The following is a 22,503-nucleotide window of genomic DNA, read 5'->3' as shown; positions in this document are numbered from 1 at the left end:
GGTTATGTACTTTTATTAAAATACAAGAGGATAATGTGTAATATTGAAAGTTCAATGGGGGTTATGTGCATAAAATTTAAACCACGAGGGGCTAAGTCTTATTTACCCTAAATTTATTACGTGTGGTGCTTTGAGAGAAAAAGCTACAACAATGTAACACTTTTACCCCTAATTTCATGCAAGAACAAATAGTATTATGAGGATGAAATTTGCTAAAATTACAATCTTTTGGGGTCATCTGCAAATAAATGAACATCTTCAAGATGCAAGCTGCCCAAAAAGTCCTTGATAAATCTTTCTATATTTATGATACATAAAAGGCCAAATTACGAAAGAAATAGAGTATTAGAGTACATGTCACATTTGAAGATTACATTTTTGTTTTCTGGAAAAAGAACATAAAATATTCTGCAATCTATAATTTTTTATTTGATTACTAAATTTATTTAGCACCCACTAACCCTTGCCTAGTCACTTAGTTGTCACCAAGTTGAATATGGACAACCAAATACTAATAGGCCAAATTACGGGCTCAGATTACAAAATACCCCTCATGTTTGGATAATTACAGTCACTCCTCAACTATATATTATCTTACAAAAAGACCCCTCCAGAGGTAAATTAAGAGATGTTAATTCAGTAAACCCGAAATTATGGTACGCCAACATTTCATGCCATTTACCGAACTAAATATACAGTTTGGTTTGGTAAATAACCGAATTACATAAATTTTATATAAAAATATTTAAAAGAAGGGGAGTGGTTGTAATTACCCAAACAAGAGAGGTTTTTTCGTTATTTGACCATACCTCAGGGGTGGCCGTAATTTGCCCATACTAGTAATAGTCAAACTGAAGAAGAACATTTGTGAACAGAGTTCGATTTCGATTTCGTGATATATGCTAAGGAATAAAAAATAAAAACAAAAATAAAAAGGGAACAAATTCATATCCAATTCTTATCCCTAAAGGTTGAAATAATTGATTGGTTTTATTACAAGGGAATATAGCCTTTTTTATCCCCAATTTGTGGAGCATCTTCTTTTTATAATTGAGTAATGAGAATCCATTTTTTATTTATAAATAATTCAAATGTTGCTATATATTCAACCTATTTTCTTGAATTTCCACTAGGAAAAAAAGAAAAATAAAATAAAATATTATGCAATTGTTACCTCACAAGTATTCTAGAAGCACACATTCCATAAGAATAAATTTCAACTTAATCAATGTGCAACTCCTTGAGCTAACCTAGAAGGAGCACACTCTTACAAAAACAAAAATACAATTGTCTGCATTGAAATGGCAAACCATTTCAAACATTTCGATTTTTTTTAAATTAAAAAAATAATAATAATCAAAATCGTCTTCTGAACTATAAAAATGTGGAACGAACAAATATACTAACTAGACTTGATACTTGCAGAGGTTCTCGAATCCCATGTACTCGTTTCGTTCAATCTTTCCGATCATATTCGAAATGCCAACTCCACCTGTTTTTATTAACCCAATAAAAGAATAAATAAATTATCATAAAAAAAAAAATCAAGATTTATATAGTTTTCGATACTGACCTAGGGAAATTGCACTGATAAATATTGTGGATGCAAGAATGAAGATAATTATGGACGCCCTCCCGAGTATGATGATCAACTTTCTTACAAAATGTTGTCCGATGAAAGCAGCCACAGTTGCAACAGCAACAAAGTACAGAGCTGTCGGAAATTTATATTGCACAAATTTAATTTCAATTTCGAAATACCATTTCTCACGCTCTCTATATATATATGTATATATTTGTGTGTATATATACGTTAAAAAGAGGTACTAACCATAAGGGACGGGAAATCGTTTTAGAAGGTAATATTCAACCACCGACATGGATGAAGAGAACATCATGGCAAAGGTGGCCGTCGCACTTGAAACCTGACGACAATTTTAAAATTCACATTTATAATTTATAACCACACATCTTAATTTATAAAAGAAAAAAAACGCAAGAAGCAATTAGTACCAATTTTTTTCTTGACTTTCAAAGAATATTCATATGACTATTCATCATTTGAAACATTTGTGTGTGCATAAAAATTTAATCTTTTTCCGCATTTTCTTCTTGTTTCCAAAAACCAAAAATAAAAAATAAATAAAAAATAAAAAAAAATTCGGGTTTAAATAGAGAAGGAAGTGACCTGAGGAGGAATGCCTAATTCGAGAAAGAGTGGGCCCATGATAAAACCACCACCAAGACCAAGAAGGCCGCCTACCAAACCGGCAAGAATTCCGAAGAAGCCGTAAACGAGGAGCTGGTGTACTTTAAAGTTTGTACCTTCGTCTCCCTTTGATCCAAGTTTTCTCCATCCCTTGTATAGACTAAGTGCTTCGTAACCAGATACTCCCATTGATACTGGAATCTGAATATTAAAATATTAAAAAATAAATAAAAAACGGAGAATTTTTCCGTTATAAGATTTAAAGATTATATGATAACTGAAAAATAAGCGTTTGAAAGAGCAGAAATACCTGAAGCAAGTTAACTGTCCAGTAGGTAACCGAACAAGTAGTTGTATACATCTGTTCCAATTCAAAAAATAAAAATAAAAGGTAAATGCTACAGTTCCAATGATTTCGGAGAATTGTCGAGTATGTAGGATTAAAAAGAAAATTAAAAAAATAAAATTGAAAGACAAAAAAACCTTCAGGATCTGCAGTGCGAGAAATGAGAACCACACGAAAAAGAGAAGCCCGCACTCCTTCCAACAAACATTCTCGATAATTCCGACCTGAAGTAAGCGGAATATTTATTGTAAAAACAAAAAGGGTGGGATTTTTTTTTATATTTTTTTTCGCGGAAGTTAAAACTAGTTCAAAGAGATTTCTTACAGTTGGTTCTTCAAAGTCTTTAAACTCTTTTCCTGCATTGTTACTGGGCCCACCGGGGAGAAGCTTGTATGCTTCTTCTTTACCGTCACCTTACAATACACACGAGAAAAACGTGCTTCAATAACAAGAGGATGTTAAAAAAAAAAAAAAAAAAGTGAATGTGTTAAGAAAAATGGTTTCTTTTAATCCACTCACCATTTGCTTCGTATCGCTTCGCAGCTTCCTGTAACAAGGCAAATATATCGAAAGCATGTCAAAAATCACCGAAATATTGCATTGTTTAGTCAGGGTCATATATATAGTAACAAAAGTTCACATCGAACGTAGACCAATTATCAAGAAACAAGAAAATTTTTATATATATTTTTTTAATACCTTTTTCATGATAGTTTCTTTCTTCCAAGTTTCGAGCCCTTTAAAGAATGCCTTAGTTGATGTACCTGCAACAAACCATCATACTAATTCAATCTACGTTGAATTGGGCAACGAAAAAAAAGAAAAAAAAATTCAGTAATAAATTGCGCTTAACCAACATTTTCACCTAAAAAGAGAATGATTAGAAGAACGGTGACCATCCAATCTGCAAACACCACATTGAAAGCAACACCGATACTAATTCCTAGCATAAGCATTGGTTGGATAAGAACAGCCAAGTCGTAATCGATAATAGGCATGTCAATTGTGGGATGTCTGAGTTTAAGATTGTAGTAAACTGTCGACACTGCACCCCCCATAATCATACCTGTAAAAAAGAACGCATTTTTTAATTGCCTTACGAATGATAAAAAAAATAATTAAAAATCAAATCTTTGAACATTCTAAACAGTCAAGAAAGAAAACTCGTCGATAGTTTAATAATCGATTCAAAGCTCAAAAAATCAAGAACAAAAGAGCTTGTTTGATTAAACATTGGTTTTCGATTTATATAAAGAATACATTTTTTTTCTTACATTTAGAGATTGCAGTTGCTGACTTTGGATCGAATCCAATAATAAGAGTGAGCATAGGCACGAATATGCCGCCACCGCCGACACCACCTACACTCCCAAAGGCTGCTCCGAGGAATCCAATTATGCTACCGACAACTATTTTCCAGTTGAATTTCAGATCCTATAGAGATCAATAAATAATACCATTAAAAACGAATGACTCACTCTGCATATTTTAACATTGCAAATATAGAAATCGAATACAAGAAGTTTATGTGACGTGATCAACATGGGTGTGCGTACCGATTCCAGTAATCAGTTATATGCGTTTTTTTCCATATTAATTTCTCGATTTTTCGTGTAATACGACGAGCATAGCATATCATCATAGATTTTTACATGTAAACGCAATCGACATGGGTGTGCGTACCGAATACCGATTCCAGTAATCAGTTATATGCCTTTTTTTTTCTCCATATTAATTTCTCAATTTTTTTGTATAATACGACGAACATAGCATTAGCATATATATCACCGTAGAGTTTTTTTCAAATGTAAAATGCATTTATACATCCTATGAATTATGATTTATGATCACTCAACATTGTAAAATGGAACTAGATCAATTTCATCTACTAGTAAACAAATCATTGACTAGGTCCATTAACCAACACAACAACCCTCCAATAATAGCAATAGATAATTCATAATCCAAAAAAATAAAATACAAAAATAATAAAAATAAAAATAAAAGTTGTTGATGATGATTTAGAGTCGGATCAAACTCACCGGCCAAACGTGGTGGTAACCCGAGTTATTTCCCTGCCAGAGGAAATTGACAACAGATGTTAAGATATCGGAATCTGAATCGCGAGTTTCGATCGCGATCCGCGACGAATATTCCTTCTTCAAGCTTCTCTCTGCAGATACGAAGATCGATGCCAGCAGAAAGCTCCACACAACTGTGAAAAATGGCCCGAAAGCCTTCCATCTCTCTAGATTTCCCGCCATTTAAAAAGGGGGAATATCCAAGATCCTAACTTTTAGGGCAAATTATTCCCACAACAACAAAAAAAAATTAAAAATTAAAAAAGCTCCGCCTTTTCGACAATTTTTTTGCAGTACGAGTCCAAAAGGGTCTTCGTTTATTCGTTGAATGAAGAAACAAAAGAAGAAAAGAAAAATTCCTGAAAATGGGTTGGCCGATCGAGTGAAATTTGTGGTGAATGTGAGAAAGGGTAGAGAGAGAAAGAGGAGAGAGAGAGAGAGAGGAGCAGGTAGAGTGGGAGACAATTTGATAGGCAATCACCATAAATAGAGAGAGAGAGTATTGAAGGCGATGCATTGTACATGATGGCAGCACGAAACGACAGCGTTTTGTGGATGCCATGTGGGGCCCACGTATCTAGTTTACGCCACGTTTATCTGACCTCAGAATCGTATTAAAAAATTGGAGTAAAGATCTTAACTGGCTGTCTACTATTATTATATTATTATTAATTCTTTTATTTTATTTTAAATAAGATTAAATTAAACACGGATTATTGAAATTTTGAAGAGGCGATTAAAATTGACTTTTGGAGATTCAACAACAAAAAAAAAAAAAAAAAATCAATTTTGCTACACTGTTTTAATTTTCATTTATGATTTTTTTTAATTGAAATCGGAATTTGAATAGGATTCCGTCCCGATTCGATTTTGAAAATTCCGTTTTTCGGGATTTTTTTTTTATTATTTTAATTGACATTGTAACAAAACTAATTTTAAAAATAGAATTTATGTTTCAAAAATAGTAAGTCTAGTTGGATTTGACCGATATCCAATAGATGTTTTAAAATTGGTTATCTATATCCATAGTTTAACAAATGAACAATGTTATAATTTACACAATAATTATATTTTATTATTTTTTACAATTAAATCTAGAATTACTGAATTAGTACATTGCACACAAATACTTTCATCAATTTATAATTTTAACCTCAACTAGATACATATATGTAGTTCTATTATTTTATAAGAATTTATTTGGAATTAAACATTTTGGCTTTAAAACAAAATGTAGTTTACAGATATACCTATAATTTATTTATGATTGAATTAATTTGGTAGTTAAACCAGCTGGGGGTTGAATTTTCTGTAGATTTAGAGATTGAAACCAGATGGTTTGTGGTTATTTTATTATTTTTTTACTTTTACACATTTGTTATATTTTAATTTTGGTTTCTCATTTTTGAGAAACCAAAGTTAGATTTTAACAAATTTTGCATTTTTCCATTTCATTGTTGGAGCTCTGTTTTAGGGTTCAAATTGTGTAAAAAATGAATAAAAAGGTAACTTATTTCAAGATATAATCCAAACTCTTGATGTTGACTTTGAAGAAATCCCATTACCTTAATAAAACATAGGATCGATAATTAAGTCGGGTTTAACTAAAGCTCCATCGTTCGATTTGATTATGTTTAAGTTGATTTTAATTTTAGTGGGTCGGACTGTGTTCGAGCTATTTTATTAAATAAATAATATATTTATTATCTAAATGATATGGACCCAATTTCTATTTATTTATTATTGTTATTTTTTTTTAATTTACTGGCTTACTTTCAACTTGGTGCTTTAAATTAAAAAAAAAAATTGTTTGTTTCCATGTGATGGTCATAAATGTGCAAAAATAACAATTAAATTTAGTGCCAGTGGGCTAATTTATAACTCATTTATGATTTATGAATGAATGCCGACCTTACAATATACTCCCTCTGTCACATATTATATGTTTTTTTAAAGAGTTTTTTTTGTCCAAAATTATTTGTCGTTTTATATTTTCAATGAAGCATTAATTGTATTATTTTCAATTTTACGCTTAATCACTCCTAATTAATTAGTTGAGAATCAATAAATGTCAAGGATAATTTAGTAATTTTACATGTTCTTTTACTATAATCTATGCGCATTTATTGATTTTCTTAATATGTGCAAAACAACCCAAAACGACATTTAAATTTGGACGGATCGGAGGAAGTATACAGTATGGTTTGACTATTAAATGGTCAAATTAAATTTTTATTGTACTATTAAAAATTTGTTGGGTCGATCCACAAATATAATAATGGATTTTTTTCTCTTAGTTTAATATGATTATATATATATATATATATATATATATATATATATATATATATATATATATATATATATATATATATATATTCAACCCTATTTGGACTAACAATTAATTAGGCTATCTATATTATACGATTGGGCTAATGAATATTTATTGAAAAGTTTGGGTTAAAGCACATTTGACTAATTTTATTTTAAACAGCTAATAAAATCTTACATCCAATAAGTTGTTTTAAGAATTTATAAGTAGTTATGTCTTAATTTTAAAACTAATTTAGAATGTGTTTGAATTGTATACTTCAAAGTTATTTTGGATAATTATAAGATCTTAAATAAAAAGATGTGGCTATAAAAGTACTTCTGAAAGAAAAATCTTATTTGCTCTTAAACAACTTGTTTTTTTAAAAAAATTGAAAAATTTTTGAAAAATTTTTGAAAAATTTATCATACGTTTTATAAGCTCTTTTTAACAGCCTATAAACTTAGCGGAACACCCTCTAAATATGTAGAAAATCTTGTACTCTAACTATATAAATGAAATCTAACTATCAAATATTCTTAATTGTTTAGAATGGAATCATTAGTAAATAATCATGTAGTGTAGTGACATGAAAGCATGTCTTAGGGTGTCAAGCTTAAATTAATAATCATGTAGTGTAGTGACATGATCCTTAAATGCCATATGTTTTCGATTTTAGATGGGATCTTATTACTTAGTTTCGTTTAATTACATTAATTATTAATTATCAATATTATTAATTTTTGATGGGATACAAATAAATTATTAATTTATTAATAACACTAGATATTTTAGAAATTATATTTTTAAAGTGTGTGAAAAATATAGGATCACATATAGATAATAATTTTTACAGTTAAAAATATATTTTGAGATGTCCAAAAAACAATCAAAACACTCTATGAGATCCAATATTTTAAAAAAAAGTATTTTATAATTTGTTATTTTAATATAAAGTGACATATTGCAAATTGTAGAAATTTTGGAGCTATCTTTTTAGCTTCTTGCAATTATTTAGAGTATTATATTGCCCTACACGTGATGCCATGCACGTTATATTCTTTCATGCGTCTTGATTTGACTTTTTGTTGTTAGAATTTAAAGAAAAGAATAATTTTTATTAGTAAGTTGATTTAATTTAATTATTATTTTCCTATAATTTATTTCTAAGATTTTTTCAAAATATTTATACTAGCATATTAATACTTTACACACCATAGTTTAGCGAGTATTGAACACTCCATTTATCGGGTTTAATGGGCTAAATTTAAAGTTTTACATGTATGGGTTGTCTCGAGTTATATATTTAAAGTTTTGCACTTTGAATTTTCCTCACGTGCAGTCATGTTATTTTTTGAAATCTTGCACGTGGAATTTTTATCGCATGCACGCAGATGAGTTTTATATATTTTGAACCATTGCAGATGGAATTTTTTTTTGGTGAGTTTTCATTTGATCTTGCTATAATACCATATATATATATATATATATATATATATATATATATATATATATATATATATATATATATATATATATATATATATATATATATAATAATAATAATGAATTATACACAAAAGCTAACATGTAGATGTACTATTCCAAAGAAAGGGATACACCTTTTCATAAGTAGACAAAATACAAAATGTTTAATATTGTAATTAAATATACATAAGAAAAAAAGAATTAAGGGAAAACAGACAAAGATGAGAATCTTTTGTGTAGTCAACCACAAAAATAATAAAAACAAAAAAAAATATTAAAAAAGAAAAAGAAAATCTGTCGACCACTCAAAACCAATTTACTATTATTTAGATACCTTTTTGTAGTTCAACTAGTCACTTTGTCGTGGTTGGTATGTATTAATATATTCGATTATTCAGATTTATTTTTGTAGAAAAAAATATAATAGTAAATTTAATTAAATAAAAAAAAACCAGTGGTTCCAAAATTGGAAAATTCCCTTCCATTTGTAACACTCACGACCCACTGTAGCACGAACATAAGAACGCGGATACGGGAAACAGGAAAACTCCATTTTCCAAAATGTTGAATACGATAATACGGGGAAAATATTAAAAATATAGGGCTACATCTATAATTTCTAAAAAAAATCATAATTTTAGATTTAAAAATCATTTAATTTTTAATGAGTAACCAAATTGCCCTTACCCAAAAGTTGGCGTATTACAGCTTATATACAAAGCCCAATATTATTGGATCAATAATACAGTTGTATTGTATATACTATAGTCTAATGGGCCGCTGTGAGAAGGGTAAAAGTGTCAATTCACATATACCAAAACAATAAGCGTGTTTTTGTAAAAACGCGACTTCAACGAGAAATGTTGTCATTATTTTAAAATTGGTTTTTTTTTTTTTTTTTTTTTCCGTTGTGAATTATAATCCAAGAACAACGAGGATGATGATACAGCTTCGTCTTCAGCAGAAGCTGCGGTTTCCGCCGGTGGTTAAATCCCATGGCGGGGATCATTCCTTCAAGCTAATGCCCACGGTTGTTGCTGCGTCGCCTCCTCTTCCTCCGTCCAAAGTCAGCTGCCTTTCTTTTAAGTCATCGGCAAAACCCCACGCTTCTAGATTGCTGCTCTGCAGGATGAACCGCGATTCAGGTCAGCTGTAGCTTCCTCTTCGATTGATTCGTATTTACGCCTCTGAAATTAGAGAATTGTTTGTTTTTAGTGTTTTTGATTCGGGATTTCAGCGTTTCTCGCTTGTTTTTTGTGTGGGGAATTTTCACAAACATTTGGTGTGCATTATCCAGTTTCGAGGGAAGAAAACTTGTCTTTTTTTCTTCTCTTTTTTTGAATAAATTGGGACTTCAGCAGCTCGGATTCTGCTCGGGAATTTCTATACACTACTTCAATTTCCTGAATTTTGTCTTTAGCAAGGGAATCGGCTTAATTTATGCCTTTTTATGATGATTTGATTTTTAGGGATTTGGTAATTCTACAGAAACAATAAACTTATACTTAACCAAAATGCACGAATTTCAATTTCCATAAAGTTTTACACCCATTTTTCACTTAGACATGATATCACAGCTGGAAATCGGAAAGGCCAACGAGAAAAGGGGATCGCATAAGCAAGTCAACGGCATATTCTGGATTCTACTCTTGAATCTTGGCATATATTTGGCGGATCACGTTTTCAAGGTCTCACATCATCCCCTTCTTACAAATTCTTACCTTTCAGTGGACAGAAATGTAGCAAAATTCGGTCTTGAACTGTGAAACGAAAGAAATTAATCGATACAGTTAATTTACTTGTTCTAAATTTAACAAGAAAATTCCTCCGTTTTCCAGGTTTCTTGGATTAAGACACTGTATCTGTACCACAGCCAGCCTGTTTGGTACCAGTTCATAACTGCAACGTTTTGTCATGCGAGCTGGTAAGTCAACTATTTCTCTAATATGAATACGCTCGGAATTTGGTGTAACACTGATAATCTAAATTGCTTTATAGGAGCCATCTATCGAGCAATCTGTTTTTCTTGTATATTTTTGGTGAGACTTTTTTTTGTGCAGTTATTTCTCACGACTTTTGTGTACACGGAAATTGGTAGTTTTCTTGATTGTGAATATTATTGTTTAACCAGGAAAACTTGTTGAAGAAGAAGAAGGAAACTTTGCCTTGTGGATTTTCTATATATTGACCGGCGTAGGGGCAAACCTTGTTTCGTGGTTAGTTTTACCGAGAAATGTGGTTTCTATAGGTGCATCCGGTGCCGTTTTTGGACTCTTTGCAGTCAGTGTTCTCGTGAAGGTGTGTTATGTTGACTATTATTATTAAGTCGATTTTTTTTTTAAGTCAATTTTGTAGAGGTGCGGAAACTCGTGTATATCGATAATAATAGAATAGCGTTTCGACTTTGTTGTGGCTGCAGATGTCTTGGGATTGGAGGAAGATACTCGAAGTTCTTATATTGGGTCAGTTTGTCGTAGAAAAGGTAATATCATATTTCGATTTCTTAACTACGTCGAAAATCCTTTTCTTTTTTCTTCGTTTCCCCCCTAATGAACTGATGAATTAGGTGATGGAAGCAGCGCAAGCATCGGCAAATATAGGAGGAGGTTACGCTATGCAGAATGTAAATCACATAGCACATCTCTCAGGTGCACTTATCGGTGTTTTCTTGATATGGCTTCTCAGTAGTGTTCCTTCATCTACAGATGATAATAAATAATAACATTTGTATTTAACATTATTGTTTCGTTTCCGTACGCCATTTATGCATCGGAAATGTATTCGCCGTTTTGCATATTTATTACTTCAATTCATTCAACATCCACACCAGAACACGATCGAATTTTGCAACGTGAGAAGGGAAAAAAATCGGCAAAATTATATATATTTTATGACAAATTTTAAAAGTAGATATATTTTTGACTTTGTAGAGATGGGAGTAATAAAATACTAAATAAATTAAATAAGGTGAAAATATGGAAATACTGCAAAGAAAAGAAAAAAAAGATAATTCATTTTATTATTAATTTTATTAAAAAATATGGGCATATGATAAAGCATCAAAAAACATTGGGCTTTATTAATTACCTTCGCGGCCCAACAGACGGATTAAATTATTTCTTCTAGCCCACAAATAGTTTCAATAAATTACAAATTGGCCCCAAACTTTCAATAAATCACACACAGCCATCTCATCATCACTAAAAATTTTAATCAAAGGACCAGATGAAAGTCTGGCTTTGACATATCATCTCAGCCGTCGATTTTAGTTGCAGCGCCGTACGTACGTCCATCCTAATTGCATGCATATATGTTGGAAATAAAGACAAAAAAAAAAAAAAAAAAAAAAAGATCAAATCAGGTGATTTGTTTGACAACAGAATTACTGCAGACTGAGTGCAGAGTGCAGACCAACAAACACACCAATTGTATTCGGTGGGAGTAGTGATGCTGCCTCCCATTTTCGCACTCGGGTCGGGTCGTGACCCGGTTGATCATCTTCTTAGAGTTTGCCTGCTGTGTATTTCTCTTCGTCTTTTCCTTGTTTGCTTCTTATTATGTTTCTTGCTAGCTAGTTGCTACACAGCTGATCCATCCATCGGTCCATGTTTTATTTATTTATTATTAAATTGAAATATATTGATTTAATTAATTGCAAGTTTTGTTTGTCAAGTGTTTTGAACTTCCTAAAAATATATTAATGGATTTTGATAATTAAATTTGGTAATTAATGATAATTAGTTTTTAATATTAATATCTCTAATATACGAATAGGGCTTGTTTGGTTTACTGTTTTCCCATAATATTATTTTCAATCTCCTGAAAACTTAATTATTAATAACATGAGTTAGAGCTAATTATGCTAGCTGTGAAACGAGATAATTTATAACTACTCTCGATCGGCACAAAAACCGACTGTGAAAAGCTCGTTTGAAAATGTGGAACGAACGTCTTGTTTTGTTAAAATAACAAACCAAACATGTAAATATATGATCCCATTCGTACGTTCGTTCGACAAATATCATCTAAACAAATTTGATCTTTGATATAATGATGTGTTCTACACTTAAAACTTGATTATAACCATTTCTAGCTCAACTCAAATGGTAATTACTAATTAATCAAATTCATTTATTATAATTTTCAAAGTTCAAATACAACTCTCAAATAATTAATGATTTTTAAGAACAATTTATAGTAAAAATAAATAAATATAAATTACATCAATTTATAGTAAACACAAAAATAAGATACAAGGCCTGGTCAAGACGGAGTTCAAGAACCGAAAGGCGCACTCTCGGTTGCATCCGATCCAAGCTCTTTCTATTCATCGCGTCCGTCGAAACCCGATTATTAAATCACAGAGAATCTGCATTCTCCAACCATCTGCATTTTTGCTACTTAATTTATGGAGAACGAGTGGCAAAATATAATTCAAGAACTACGAAAAACCAGCCACTTTCATTTCATTAACCACCGCATTTAATTTCTCCGAAAGCCCCGCCCTTCGATATCCAGCGCCCAATAACTCGTAAATCGATCTCGTAAGCTTGTAAGAATCTCGTATACATTCCAGAAATAAATCCAGCCTATCATAAGCCTCTGCCCTAAAATACGAACAAATCACCTTTTCAACATCCTCTTCGCAGCCGAACGAGATTCCACCCTTCAGCATTCTTCCCACAGAGTACTCCACATCGTTCAATCTATCCACCTCAGCATATAATCTTATCACCGAGCAATGAACCAGCGAAAGAACTTCCGAAGTTTGACCAGACTCGGTCAAAGTCAATACTAACTCTTCCAGCTCATCCACCAATCCCAGCCCACCGTACAAATCCAAAACCTTTTTAACCGTATTCCGATCAATCTTTAACCTATAATCCACCACAAGCTTCAAAATGTCTTTGACCCTAATCGGATTTCTTAGCTGACAATACATAGTAATCATGTTTTCAATTATCGACTCGTTAGGCATTAGTCCCGATAATATCATTTCATCAAAGTACTTTCGAGCATCGTCGTATTTTTTCGATTTGACACAACATTGTACGAGAAAACCATACGTTTGAGCATCGACCGAAAATCCCGATTCCTTTTTAGCCGTCAACCAAGATTCAGTTGCATTTTTATTCCCCAAATTCGCATATGCCGAAATGAACGCATCGTAGGTGTCCGAATCAGGTTTGTAGCCGCCCTCCGAAGAAGCCTCCATTGTTTCGAATAAGCTTAATGCTGTGAGTAAATTACCCGAAGATAAGCTTGTGTGTATAAGTGCGTTGAAGATCGTCGATGTAGGTTTAATTCCCCGAGCCTCCATCGAAGAAAATACACGGAATGCAATTCGGAGATTTCGGATGTTCTTGCATAAAGATATCAATTGAGCGTAACGATCGTGATTTTTCGACTCGTGTTCGGTTAGTTTATCTAATTTCCATTCGATAACCTGGCTATAACAAGAATCGGATATTGTTCATGATTGCAGAAAAAATGCATATGGTGAATCTGATTAGGTATACATGAATTTATTCTGAAATTAAACAAAACACAAAAATAATTAAAAAAATTACAGAAGATCAATTTGATTACCAAATTAGCTTTCTGCGGAGCGGAGGAATTGAGAGAAGAGAGAAGAGCAGCCGACGGAAACTCGGCCGAGTCGGAGGTGAACTCAGAGTCTAGGGTTGCCCCTATTTTCGAAAGCGGCGCCTTTAGCAGCTTCTGGAGCAGAGGAATATCAGTCGACGCGGTGGTGAATAAGAGTCGTGCTAATCGGCGGCCGCTTTCGGTTATCAGCGAACGGTTTTCCGGTCGAAAAATCGGTCGCGAAATTCTGCTGCTTGCTGCCGCCATTGATTTGATTCGATTTTTGCTCAGTTTCCGGCCGGCCTTCTTCTGGCTAAAAAGTTTTAGGGCAAATTTCATTTCACTCCCTACAAATATGCCGGTTTTGCACTTTTCCCCCTCAAAATACAAAAAATGGATTGCCCCCTCGAAATATACAACTGGGTACACTTTGCCCTAAATGTGTATTCACAATTTAATTCTTGTCGGTTGAGTAAATTGGAAGGGTAATTTCATCTTTTAAGGATTTAAATGTCATTTAACTTTTTCTTACCCTACATTAAAATGATTATGAAGAACAAAGAATTAATTTTGTCGATTTTGGAAGAAAATTTCGTATAATTTGGAAGCAAATTTTGTTAAGTTGGGACCCTAAGTAATTCTGAAAAGATGATTCTCAAGCGGAAAAAGTAAAATGGCATATACACCCTTAATCCAGTGAGAAGAGACCGAAAGTACACATTTGGGGCAAAGTGCATCGAATTGCAATTTCGAAGTGGCAGTCTCAATTTTTTATTTTGTGGGGGTAAATTAAAAAAAACATTTGCAAGGGGGTGAAGTCCAATTTGCTCAAAGTTTTATTTATACAACTGAAGTCGTGTTTGCAGCATAGCGCCTTTGAGTTGTGTCTCTCATTTTGGGCTAAATAGCTAATTCACATAGCAAAGTAGGGTGTTTTTTGATATAAACCAAACCTCGGGGGGCCTGTAATTGCGAATTAAGCCAAAACAATCCAGTCGCAAAATAATCCCCTCTGCCCTTTCACTGAAAATCCCAATTACACACACAAAACACACACACACACACAGCGAAGAAGAAGAAGAAGAAGAAATGTTTATAACGAACAAATTGCCAAGATTCCATTCACACTTTCTAATCGCACCTCTCACATCTCCCAAACCCCAACAAAGATTCTTCCTAATCACCTCAACCCTCTTATCCAAAACCAAACCCGAACCCGAATCTTCACCCCTAGCAGTACCCCTCTCCCACTTCTCCACCCCCACCACCACCGCCGCCGCCGCCGCCGTGGTTCGGTCGCCAGGCAGACAGGAGCAAGGAAGCTTGTTGCTTTCTCCAGAAAACCTCTTCTTCCCACCAGAAACAGACGTCTCGTCGATTAAGAAGGCGCCGCTGAGCGCGAGAATACTCAAGGGGTCGAACATTCTGGTGGGGAAGTACGCCGGCGGCACCGTCGACGTGGTGAATGCTGATTTTGTGAAGAGCAGCGTGGCGACTGAGGACTGCCCCTCCGATGGGATACCGGAGTTCGCCCTCGTTGGCCGGTCCAATGTCGGCAAATCGTCGCTTCTTAACTCGCTCGTTCGGCGCAAGAAACTCGCTCTTACTTCCAAAAAGCCCGGTATCGAACACAACTCTCTCTGTGTGTGTCTGTGTGTTGTTGTTTCAGTTTTTGGTGAATTTTAGTATATTGTTGAAGTTAAGTTATTAGGGTTCGAAGGTATTCGTAATCTCGTCGTTTCTCGGAATTGATATTTGGTTTATATAATTTTGGAGTAATTCGAAGGAGTTGTATATGTGTCTTGCTTGTAATTATTCGGAACTTGGCTCTGAAACGAGACGATATACGGAAGAAAAATGTATTGGAGTTGAAGTTAGATTACGAATATGCTAATTGCAGAGTAGTTCTTAGCCGAGTACGAAGGATTAAAAATTGTGGGGAGGGCATATTCTAGATTAATTTGAATACCATCAAAACTAGTTTTGGATTCGGGGATTGGTCGACACATATTCGGGATTTGGACTAGGCTTGGCTTGTGATAAGTTTATGTACCTCGTTCAAGTTTAAATCGAACTATTCATTGTAGTTTATTTTTTTCTGTAATAAAACTATTTCAATGGAGATAATGCAACTCTCGTCACCTTTTCTTTTTTTGCAGGAAAAACACAATGCATCAACCATTTTCGCATAAACGACAGCTGGTACTTGGTGGATTTGCCTGGCTACGGGTATTCAATCGACTCTTCCAAAAACTTGCACTTTTGTCTATGACCTAATATTATTTCTTCGAAGAAATGTAAAGAAATGTTTACTACTTAATTTATTATTGTTCATATGCGTGCCAAGTGACGACGATAGCAATTTGTTATCCTATCAGATTATTTGTAGATGAAAAAAAATAAAAAAAAAATGTGATGATTGACACGATTAATAATTGTATATTTTTGTTGATTAGTTATGCATCTGCGCCACACGAGGTGCGAACGGACTGGGCGAAATTCACTAAAGACTACTTCATAAACCGGCCAAACCTTGTATCAGTATTCCTTCTAATTGATGCCAGCATTCCTGCTAAAAAGATTGATCTCGAGTATGCTAGTTGGTTGGGACAAAATCAGGTTCGTTATAATCCGATTTTGAAATTGTTGATGGGTTTTGATAAGATTGATTCGATTCGTTTGATTTGATTCATTGGGATTTGGGATCGGGTAACAGTAGGGGATTGAGTTTGAACTAAATATCATTTATATGCTCGATTAAAATCCGGGAATGTTCTTTTATCACGAGCTTGAAACCTAAACCCCCCGAATATTGGATTATATTGTCTATCAAGTGGTATCCATTTTTTTTTTCTCTACTTTTTGCAAACCTAGTACCATCCCTAGTCCTCGTTTGGGAATGTTGATGGGATTGACAAGATTGATTAAGATTACATTGGCCATGAGAATGTAATATGTAATGATCCTATGTCGATAATACATACACTATATCGAGCAAATATAGTTATAATGACTAGATTTTCTTAATTTTCCAGATTCCGATGACTTTGGTATTCACGAAATGTGACAAACGGAAGAAGAAAAAGAACGGAGGTAAAAGGCCCGAAGAAAACGTGCACGACTTTCAGGCACTGATACGAGATTTCTTCACAACAGCACCACCTTGGATTATGACAAGCAGTGTCACTAATCAAGGCCGTGACGAAATATTGCTGCACATGTCTCAGTTAAGGAATTACTGGCTCAAGCATTAACTCGTTTTTTCGATATCGCCTATAAATTATTGAGATTTCTGTAGGAACAACCTTAAATAGAGTACTAATTTACATTTTTCAGTCGATGTTTTTTTTTTTTTTTTTTTTTTTTTTTTTTTGTAATAGAATTGCATTCTATAATACACATCTTGTGACATTTAGCCATTTTTTTTCAGGGCCATTCAAATACTGTATATTTCGACTAGTCGATAATATTTACAACGAATTATAATAAATTAACGAGCAGGAGCGAAAATCAATAATGAGATAAAAAACTCTACATTTTAACCAAATTCAAAAACTATAAAAATAATTAGAAATCTAGAAAAATACATTCATTGATATCTAAAGGGATCCTTGGCCTTGTTGAGATCTTTTCAGCAGAATTCTCTTCTGTTCATTTACGAACAGCTCGCGTAGATTCAAATCCGTTATTGAATTCAAATCTTTTAGTAAAATCTTATTATCTTCTCGATATTCTGCCATGGCTAATTTCTTCGACTCGTTTTGGGCTTCGACCTGTGTAGCTTTCTGCCGGCACTCGTAGTCCTCTTTCAACATTTGAGCCAGTTTTCTATTTTCTTCTCTAATGGCTTCAACAAGTTTCGCGCCTTCTTCGTCACTTCGCCTTGTCACTTTTTCCCCCTTTTGACTTGCGGTACCCTCGAGATTTTCTTCGTTTTCGTTTAGTGAAGATGAAGATAGTCCAGGAGATATTGATTGAGACGAAGACGGAGCTTTGTCCTCCGAGAGTGACTTTAACAGTGACGGTACATTATTACAATTTTGCCCCTCAAACTCAAAGACTGCTCCTCCTCCTCCATTCGTGTTAATCTCGTATCCGTATTTCTCGATATCTTTAAGGAGGGGCCATAAGTGATCGAATCTGAACCCTTTCTTGAAATTAGCATCTTTTATTAAGAGAGATCTAGCTCGAAATAACTGCAAACATAACACAATCTTTTAACGAACAAAATACAATCTTTTATCAGCAAACACTACAAATTATTATTATCATTATACTACTCACGATTTCTTGTTCGGAAGCATCAACAAGATTAAGATCCTCCACTTGCTGAATGCATCCTTTCAATTTGTCAACTGCAGCGAGAATAACTCGCATCCGAGCACACAAGGATCTTTTCGGTCTACGCTGAGTAATAGACTTCGGTTTTGTGCTGTGGTACTCGTTATCAATTAGTGTCCATAATTGCCCCTTTGACTCTGCTCATCTAATAGGGCAGCGCGATATATCGAGATATACGTGGCACAAGTGTAAGTCTTCTTCACGCGAGTACGAAGAAGTTCGCCGGCAATTCCTCATCTTTATCAAGATTTTGGAATCACGGAAGCTCTACAACAATAAAAAGTAAAGGTTCTCACTGGTTAAGCCATGATTCGCGATAATCGAAAAGCACGAATACGATATCCATTTAGTGTACATTTGTTGGAATGATTCACTACATAATACCAAATTTGGTCTAAAAAACTTACAAAATATACATATAATCACACAGATACACACGTGGATGTGTGTGTATACACATCTAGAATAGAACAAATTGGGGTTAACATACATATAAGAGATCTCAAAAGAGCAAAATTTCTCATTTTCTGCTTCAAATTACACACACACACACACTAATTTATACAATTTCACCATTTTTTCATAAATTCAGTTTTCCAAATACAAATACCAAATCGAATCCGCCACAATATTTACACCCTAATTTATACAGAAAATACGTACAGAAATTCACCTCTCTGCGCGTGTTTTCGTTCCTTACTTTCCCCTCTTTCCAGAATTTCACCGTTTCGCTTCCCCTGTTGAATCAAAAATCATTAGAACGAAAATGGAAACTAGAGAGAGAAAAACCAGTGATGGAGAGAGAGAAACAAGAGCGGAGAATCAAAAGGGATGGCCGGAATTGCTGGTTGAGAGTGGTTGAACCCCATTGGGCTTTATTCTAAATATCGGGCTTTCTCTTTTTAGGCCCATTGGGCTTTATTTTGTAGCCAAATTGGGATTTTATGCATTATCATTTTCTATTGGACTTTCATGTAAATAGTCTGTTGGGTAGTCGTTGAACTCAATTACTATTTTTAAATATTAATAACGAATTGAATAATAAATAAATAAATTTATTCATAAGTAGTACAAGCATATACTAAATGAGAAATAGAAAATACTCCGGCTACGGGCTCCCTCCACTGCTGGAATCAAGCCTCACACTCGAGAACTCCTCTCTAATTAATCATACGTTAGGGTTAATCCAATCGAGCCAAACATATTAGTGTTAAAGTGCATTTGATTTTTTTTCAAAATTTATGTTTGATAACCAATCGAGGCAGGAACGAAATTAGTTCAAGTAACTTGATTTTTCGTATGCATCACGTGTCGCTATACGTGTTTATTTTCGAGGATAATCACTAAGCTACAAAATGTATTTGTAAATTTGGTAATGGTCCATTTTCAAAAGAAATGTGAAGGTAAAGTCCCTATCTATTTTTTTCTTGCTAAGTGTAATGCAAGGAGAAAGTGATTGCTCGAATTGAAAATTTTAATGAAAGACAAAGAAGACACCCATAAAAACAAAATTATTTAAATTCAAATTGGGAAAAAAATCCCACCAAAAAAAACCAGCATCTTTGCAGGGTGTACTAAATTTTACCAGCAATACGACATAGTTTTAATTTCATACAAATATTTATTATTATTAGAAAATATTATTTCAAAAAAATTCAAATGACACATTCTTGAGTACGTCATATATATAGGTGCATGCATGTGGGATTTAAATATTAATTAATATATATATGTGACACACAATTATTGGAATAATTAAATAAAAGTGGGATTTGGGTTATACATAAGATGAATAAATACATAATGAAAGAAGCCAAAATGTGTGACCCAAAGTCTATAAGAGGCTAAATCACATCATATATAATAAGTCAAATATGTGGGTATTTGAAACTGAAAGACTTGTTGAAAAACACAGAAAATTAAAAAGGTCTGACATTTAAAAAGTTGTTACAAATAGGCAATATTTATTTATTTATTTCTTTATTATTATTATTTATTATTTATTTATTTTGAGAGAAAAAATAAAATAGGTTTGTTTGATAGCTTTTGGTGGGTTTTGGGGAAGAAAATAAATAATTAAAAGTTTGAAATGCACAACGTTACAAGTTCCATGTGCATTAATAGTATTAATTTGTTAGTACATATAACAAAATTTCACACACAAGCATAACAATATTAATTAATTTATAAATATTTCCACTTTATATTCCAATATTAATTTATTGTACATAATATATCAAAAAAAAAAAACTTTAGTTAAATAAAAAAAAAAGTATCTTAATTTAGTTAATTAATAGTAATTAATAAGACATGTGTATATAATTTTAGGAGATCTATCGTGCACGCATGTGACATAGTGACTATTTCGGACTTCCATAAGATTAATTTTCTAAATTAAAGCAAAATATATAATAAATAATATATGTTTATATATATATATCTATATATTTTTTAATATAATTCTAGAGACATGTCACCGACTATATATGGAGCTAGTTGAAAAATACAGAAAACTGTGGGTAGTGAAATAGTAATTATGTACAAATAAATTGATTGACTTCTCAGAAAAGGCTTGCATGGAAAGCTGTTACGAAAAAATGTCATTTAGCTTTTGGTTTATTTATCGATCTTCAAGTTTGAAAATATATAAATATAAATAAATAAAATAAAATAATTCACACAAAATTTTCTGCTACTTTCTGTTTTCGTGTTCTTGGAACCTTCTCAGTAACTCAAGATGCCTTTTTTTTTTTTCATTTAAGGTTTTTCACTTCTCTCTTTGTGTGTGTTTAAATATTAGAGAGAGATATATAGAGAGAGAGAGTGAGAGAGAATATCAGCCCATCATCATACTTGAGTTAGTGGGGTCGATATATATATTTATATACATAATGATAATAAATTCTAGAAAAATGAACCAATAATAATAATAATAATAATAATAATTATTATTATTAAATAATTCCAATTTTAGGCTGTTTTTTGTTTTATTAATTTGTTGAATTTGAAAAGGACATAAGCTTATTGACATTCTGGTGCTGAGAGAATGCGCCGCTGCACACGGAGCTATTTTCTTTTATTTATTAATTTCCCAATATATATATATATATATATATATATATATATATATATATATATATATATATATATATATATATATATATACTTACTTACCATTTATTAGTATTTTCTATTGTATTTTATAAATAAATACAAAATTTTATTTATGTACTAAATCAAAATTAGTATAAAATTTCCAAGAAAACCCTACTAGTTTTATTGTTCTATATTAGAGTAAAAAATAAATTATAAATTGTTACCATAATTAATTTGGCAATTTGAAATATAATTTATAGATATCGATATTTTCCAATCTATTGATAATATATGTAATAATTGTTGAGTCACGTGATTGTAACATAGACTCATTATAGCAACTTGTGAGCCACGATTTGTTAATGGAATGACATGTAGACTATATAAACATGTAACCAATTTTGTAACCAATTTTGTTCATACGTGCAATTTGTCATTTAAATATAATATTTGATGATGAATTTATTTATTTAAATGATGAAAATTAAGTTGAAACCATATAATTTCCCATCTAATAATTTTTTTATTCAACGGTTCAGATTTTATTCGTTTGAAATGAATGGTAATTAGAGGTGTCTAAAATGTGATACGAACACGAGTATCTCACCCTAAAGAAAATCGTATATAGTAAGTACTTTGGCACCGATCTGTAACCCGTTAATAATCCATACCCTCAATTTAATGATACGACCGCATTATATAGTAAGTAATTTCACACATTTGTCTAACAAATCAATTTTCACACCAACCGCGTAAATTAGAAATTAGATGTTACATCTGATTGTTTACATTGAATGAATTTGAAACGTAGATCTACATATAATTACACACACACACTCTGTGTGCTTAGTGGATAATTATTTAATCAAATCTACGATTTAAATCGACCCGCTGTAAATAACCAAGTGTAGCATCGAACTACCCAAATATGTATTATTTTTCAAAACACACACACACACACACAAGTGTATGTGTGCTTAGTGGATAGTTATTTAATCAAATATACAGTTCAAATCGACCCGCTATAAATAACCGCGTGTAGCAT

General features: G+C 32.6%; 5 protein-coding genes across 8 annotated transcripts; 2 read left to right on the top strand and 3 right to left on the bottom strand.

Moving 5' to 3' along the window:
• Positions 1 to 1,184: 1,184 nt before the first annotated feature.
• On the bottom strand, positions 1,185 to 5,179 carry LOC105975348 (Sulfite exporter TauE/SafE family protein). Of its 2 annotated transcripts, none has more exons than XM_013000538.2 (12): positions 4,598 to 5,179; positions 3,830 to 3,989; positions 3,421 to 3,621; positions 3,255 to 3,319; positions 3,075 to 3,102; positions 2,880 to 2,968; positions 2,693 to 2,779; positions 2,520 to 2,570; positions 2,189 to 2,410; positions 1,832 to 1,925; positions 1,574 to 1,714; positions 1,185 to 1,492 (listed from the first exon to the last, which is right to left on the bottom strand). In XM_013000538.2, the coding sequence occupies exons 1-12, from the start codon at positions 4,817 to 4,819 to the stop codon at positions 1,407 to 1,409; spliced, it is 1,446 nt and encodes a 481-aa protein (XP_012855992.1). In that variant the 5' UTR covers positions 4,820 to 5,179; the 3' UTR covers positions 1,185 to 1,406. The 2 variants fall into 2 exon arrangements, with proteins under 2 accessions (XP_012855992.1, XP_012855993.1); XM_013000539.2 differs by having other exon boundaries at positions 2,880 to 2,956; positions 4,598 to 5,120.
• A 4,156-nt stretch (positions 5,180 to 9,335) lies between these two features.
• LOC105975384 (Rhomboid-related intramembrane serine protease family protein) lies at positions 9,336 to 11,255 on the top strand. 3 transcript variants are annotated; one of them, XM_088815243.1, is made up of 7 exons: positions 9,336 to 9,580; positions 9,999 to 10,123; positions 10,274 to 10,359; positions 10,434 to 10,474; positions 10,567 to 10,733; positions 10,830 to 10,917; positions 11,002 to 11,255. In XM_088815243.1, the coding sequence occupies exons 1-7, from the start codon at positions 9,373 to 9,375 to the stop codon at positions 11,121 to 11,123; spliced, it is 837 nt and encodes a 278-aa protein (XP_088671369.1). In that variant the 5' UTR covers positions 9,336 to 9,372; the 3' UTR covers positions 11,124 to 11,255. The 3 variants fall into 3 exon arrangements, with proteins under 3 accessions (XP_088671369.1, XP_088671363.1, XP_012856034.2); XM_088815237.1 differs by having other exon boundaries at positions 10,825 to 10,917; XM_013000580.2 differs by having other exon boundaries at positions 9,339 to 9,580; positions 10,855 to 10,917.
• Positions 11,256 to 12,542: 1,287 nt separating this feature from the next.
• On the bottom strand, positions 12,543 to 14,353 carry LOC105975227 (uncharacterized). The gene is made up of 2 exons (XM_013000401.2): positions 14,025 to 14,353; positions 12,543 to 13,881 (listed from the first exon to the last, which is right to left on the bottom strand). Exons 1-2 carry the CDS (start codon positions 14,286 to 14,288, stop codon positions 12,877 to 12,879), a joined length of 1,269 nt encoding a protein of 422 aa, XP_012855855.2. The 5' UTR covers positions 14,289 to 14,353; the 3' UTR covers positions 12,543 to 12,876.
• Positions 14,354 to 14,924: 571 nt separating this feature from the next.
• LOC105975328 (P-loop containing nucleoside triphosphate hydrolases superfamily protein) lies at positions 14,925 to 17,440 on the top strand. Its single transcript, XM_013000509.2, has 4 exons — positions 14,925 to 15,642; positions 16,181 to 16,250; positions 16,478 to 16,640; positions 17,057 to 17,440. Exons 1-4 carry the CDS (start codon positions 15,111 to 15,113, stop codon positions 17,273 to 17,275), a joined length of 984 nt encoding a protein of 327 aa, XP_012855963.2. The 5' UTR covers positions 14,925 to 15,110; the 3' UTR covers positions 17,276 to 17,440.
• A 31-nt stretch (positions 17,441 to 17,471) lies between these two features.
• On the bottom strand, positions 17,472 to 19,181 carry LOC105975329 (uncharacterized). Its single transcript, XM_013000511.2, has 3 exons — positions 19,036 to 19,181; positions 18,306 to 18,629; positions 17,472 to 18,217 (listed from the first exon to the last, which is right to left on the bottom strand). The coding sequence occupies exons 2-3, from the start codon at positions 18,396 to 18,398 to the stop codon at positions 17,621 to 17,623; spliced, it is 690 nt and encodes a 229-aa protein (XP_012855965.2). The 5' UTR covers positions 18,399 to 18,629; positions 19,036 to 19,181; the 3' UTR covers positions 17,472 to 17,620.
• Between the last annotated feature and the right edge of the window lie 3,322 nt (positions 19,182 to 22,503).

Source organism: Erythranthe guttata, chromosome 1 (genome assembly GCF_056151865.1).
Source record: "Erythranthe guttata isolate IM_541 chromosome 1, IM_541, whole genome shotgun sequence".
Lineage (NCBI taxonomy): Eukaryota > Viridiplantae > Streptophyta > Magnoliopsida > Lamiales > Phrymaceae > Erythranthe > Erythranthe guttata.
The sequence above is the reverse complement of the archived record's forward strand: the minus strand, read 5'-3'. Positions and strand labels throughout refer to the sequence as shown.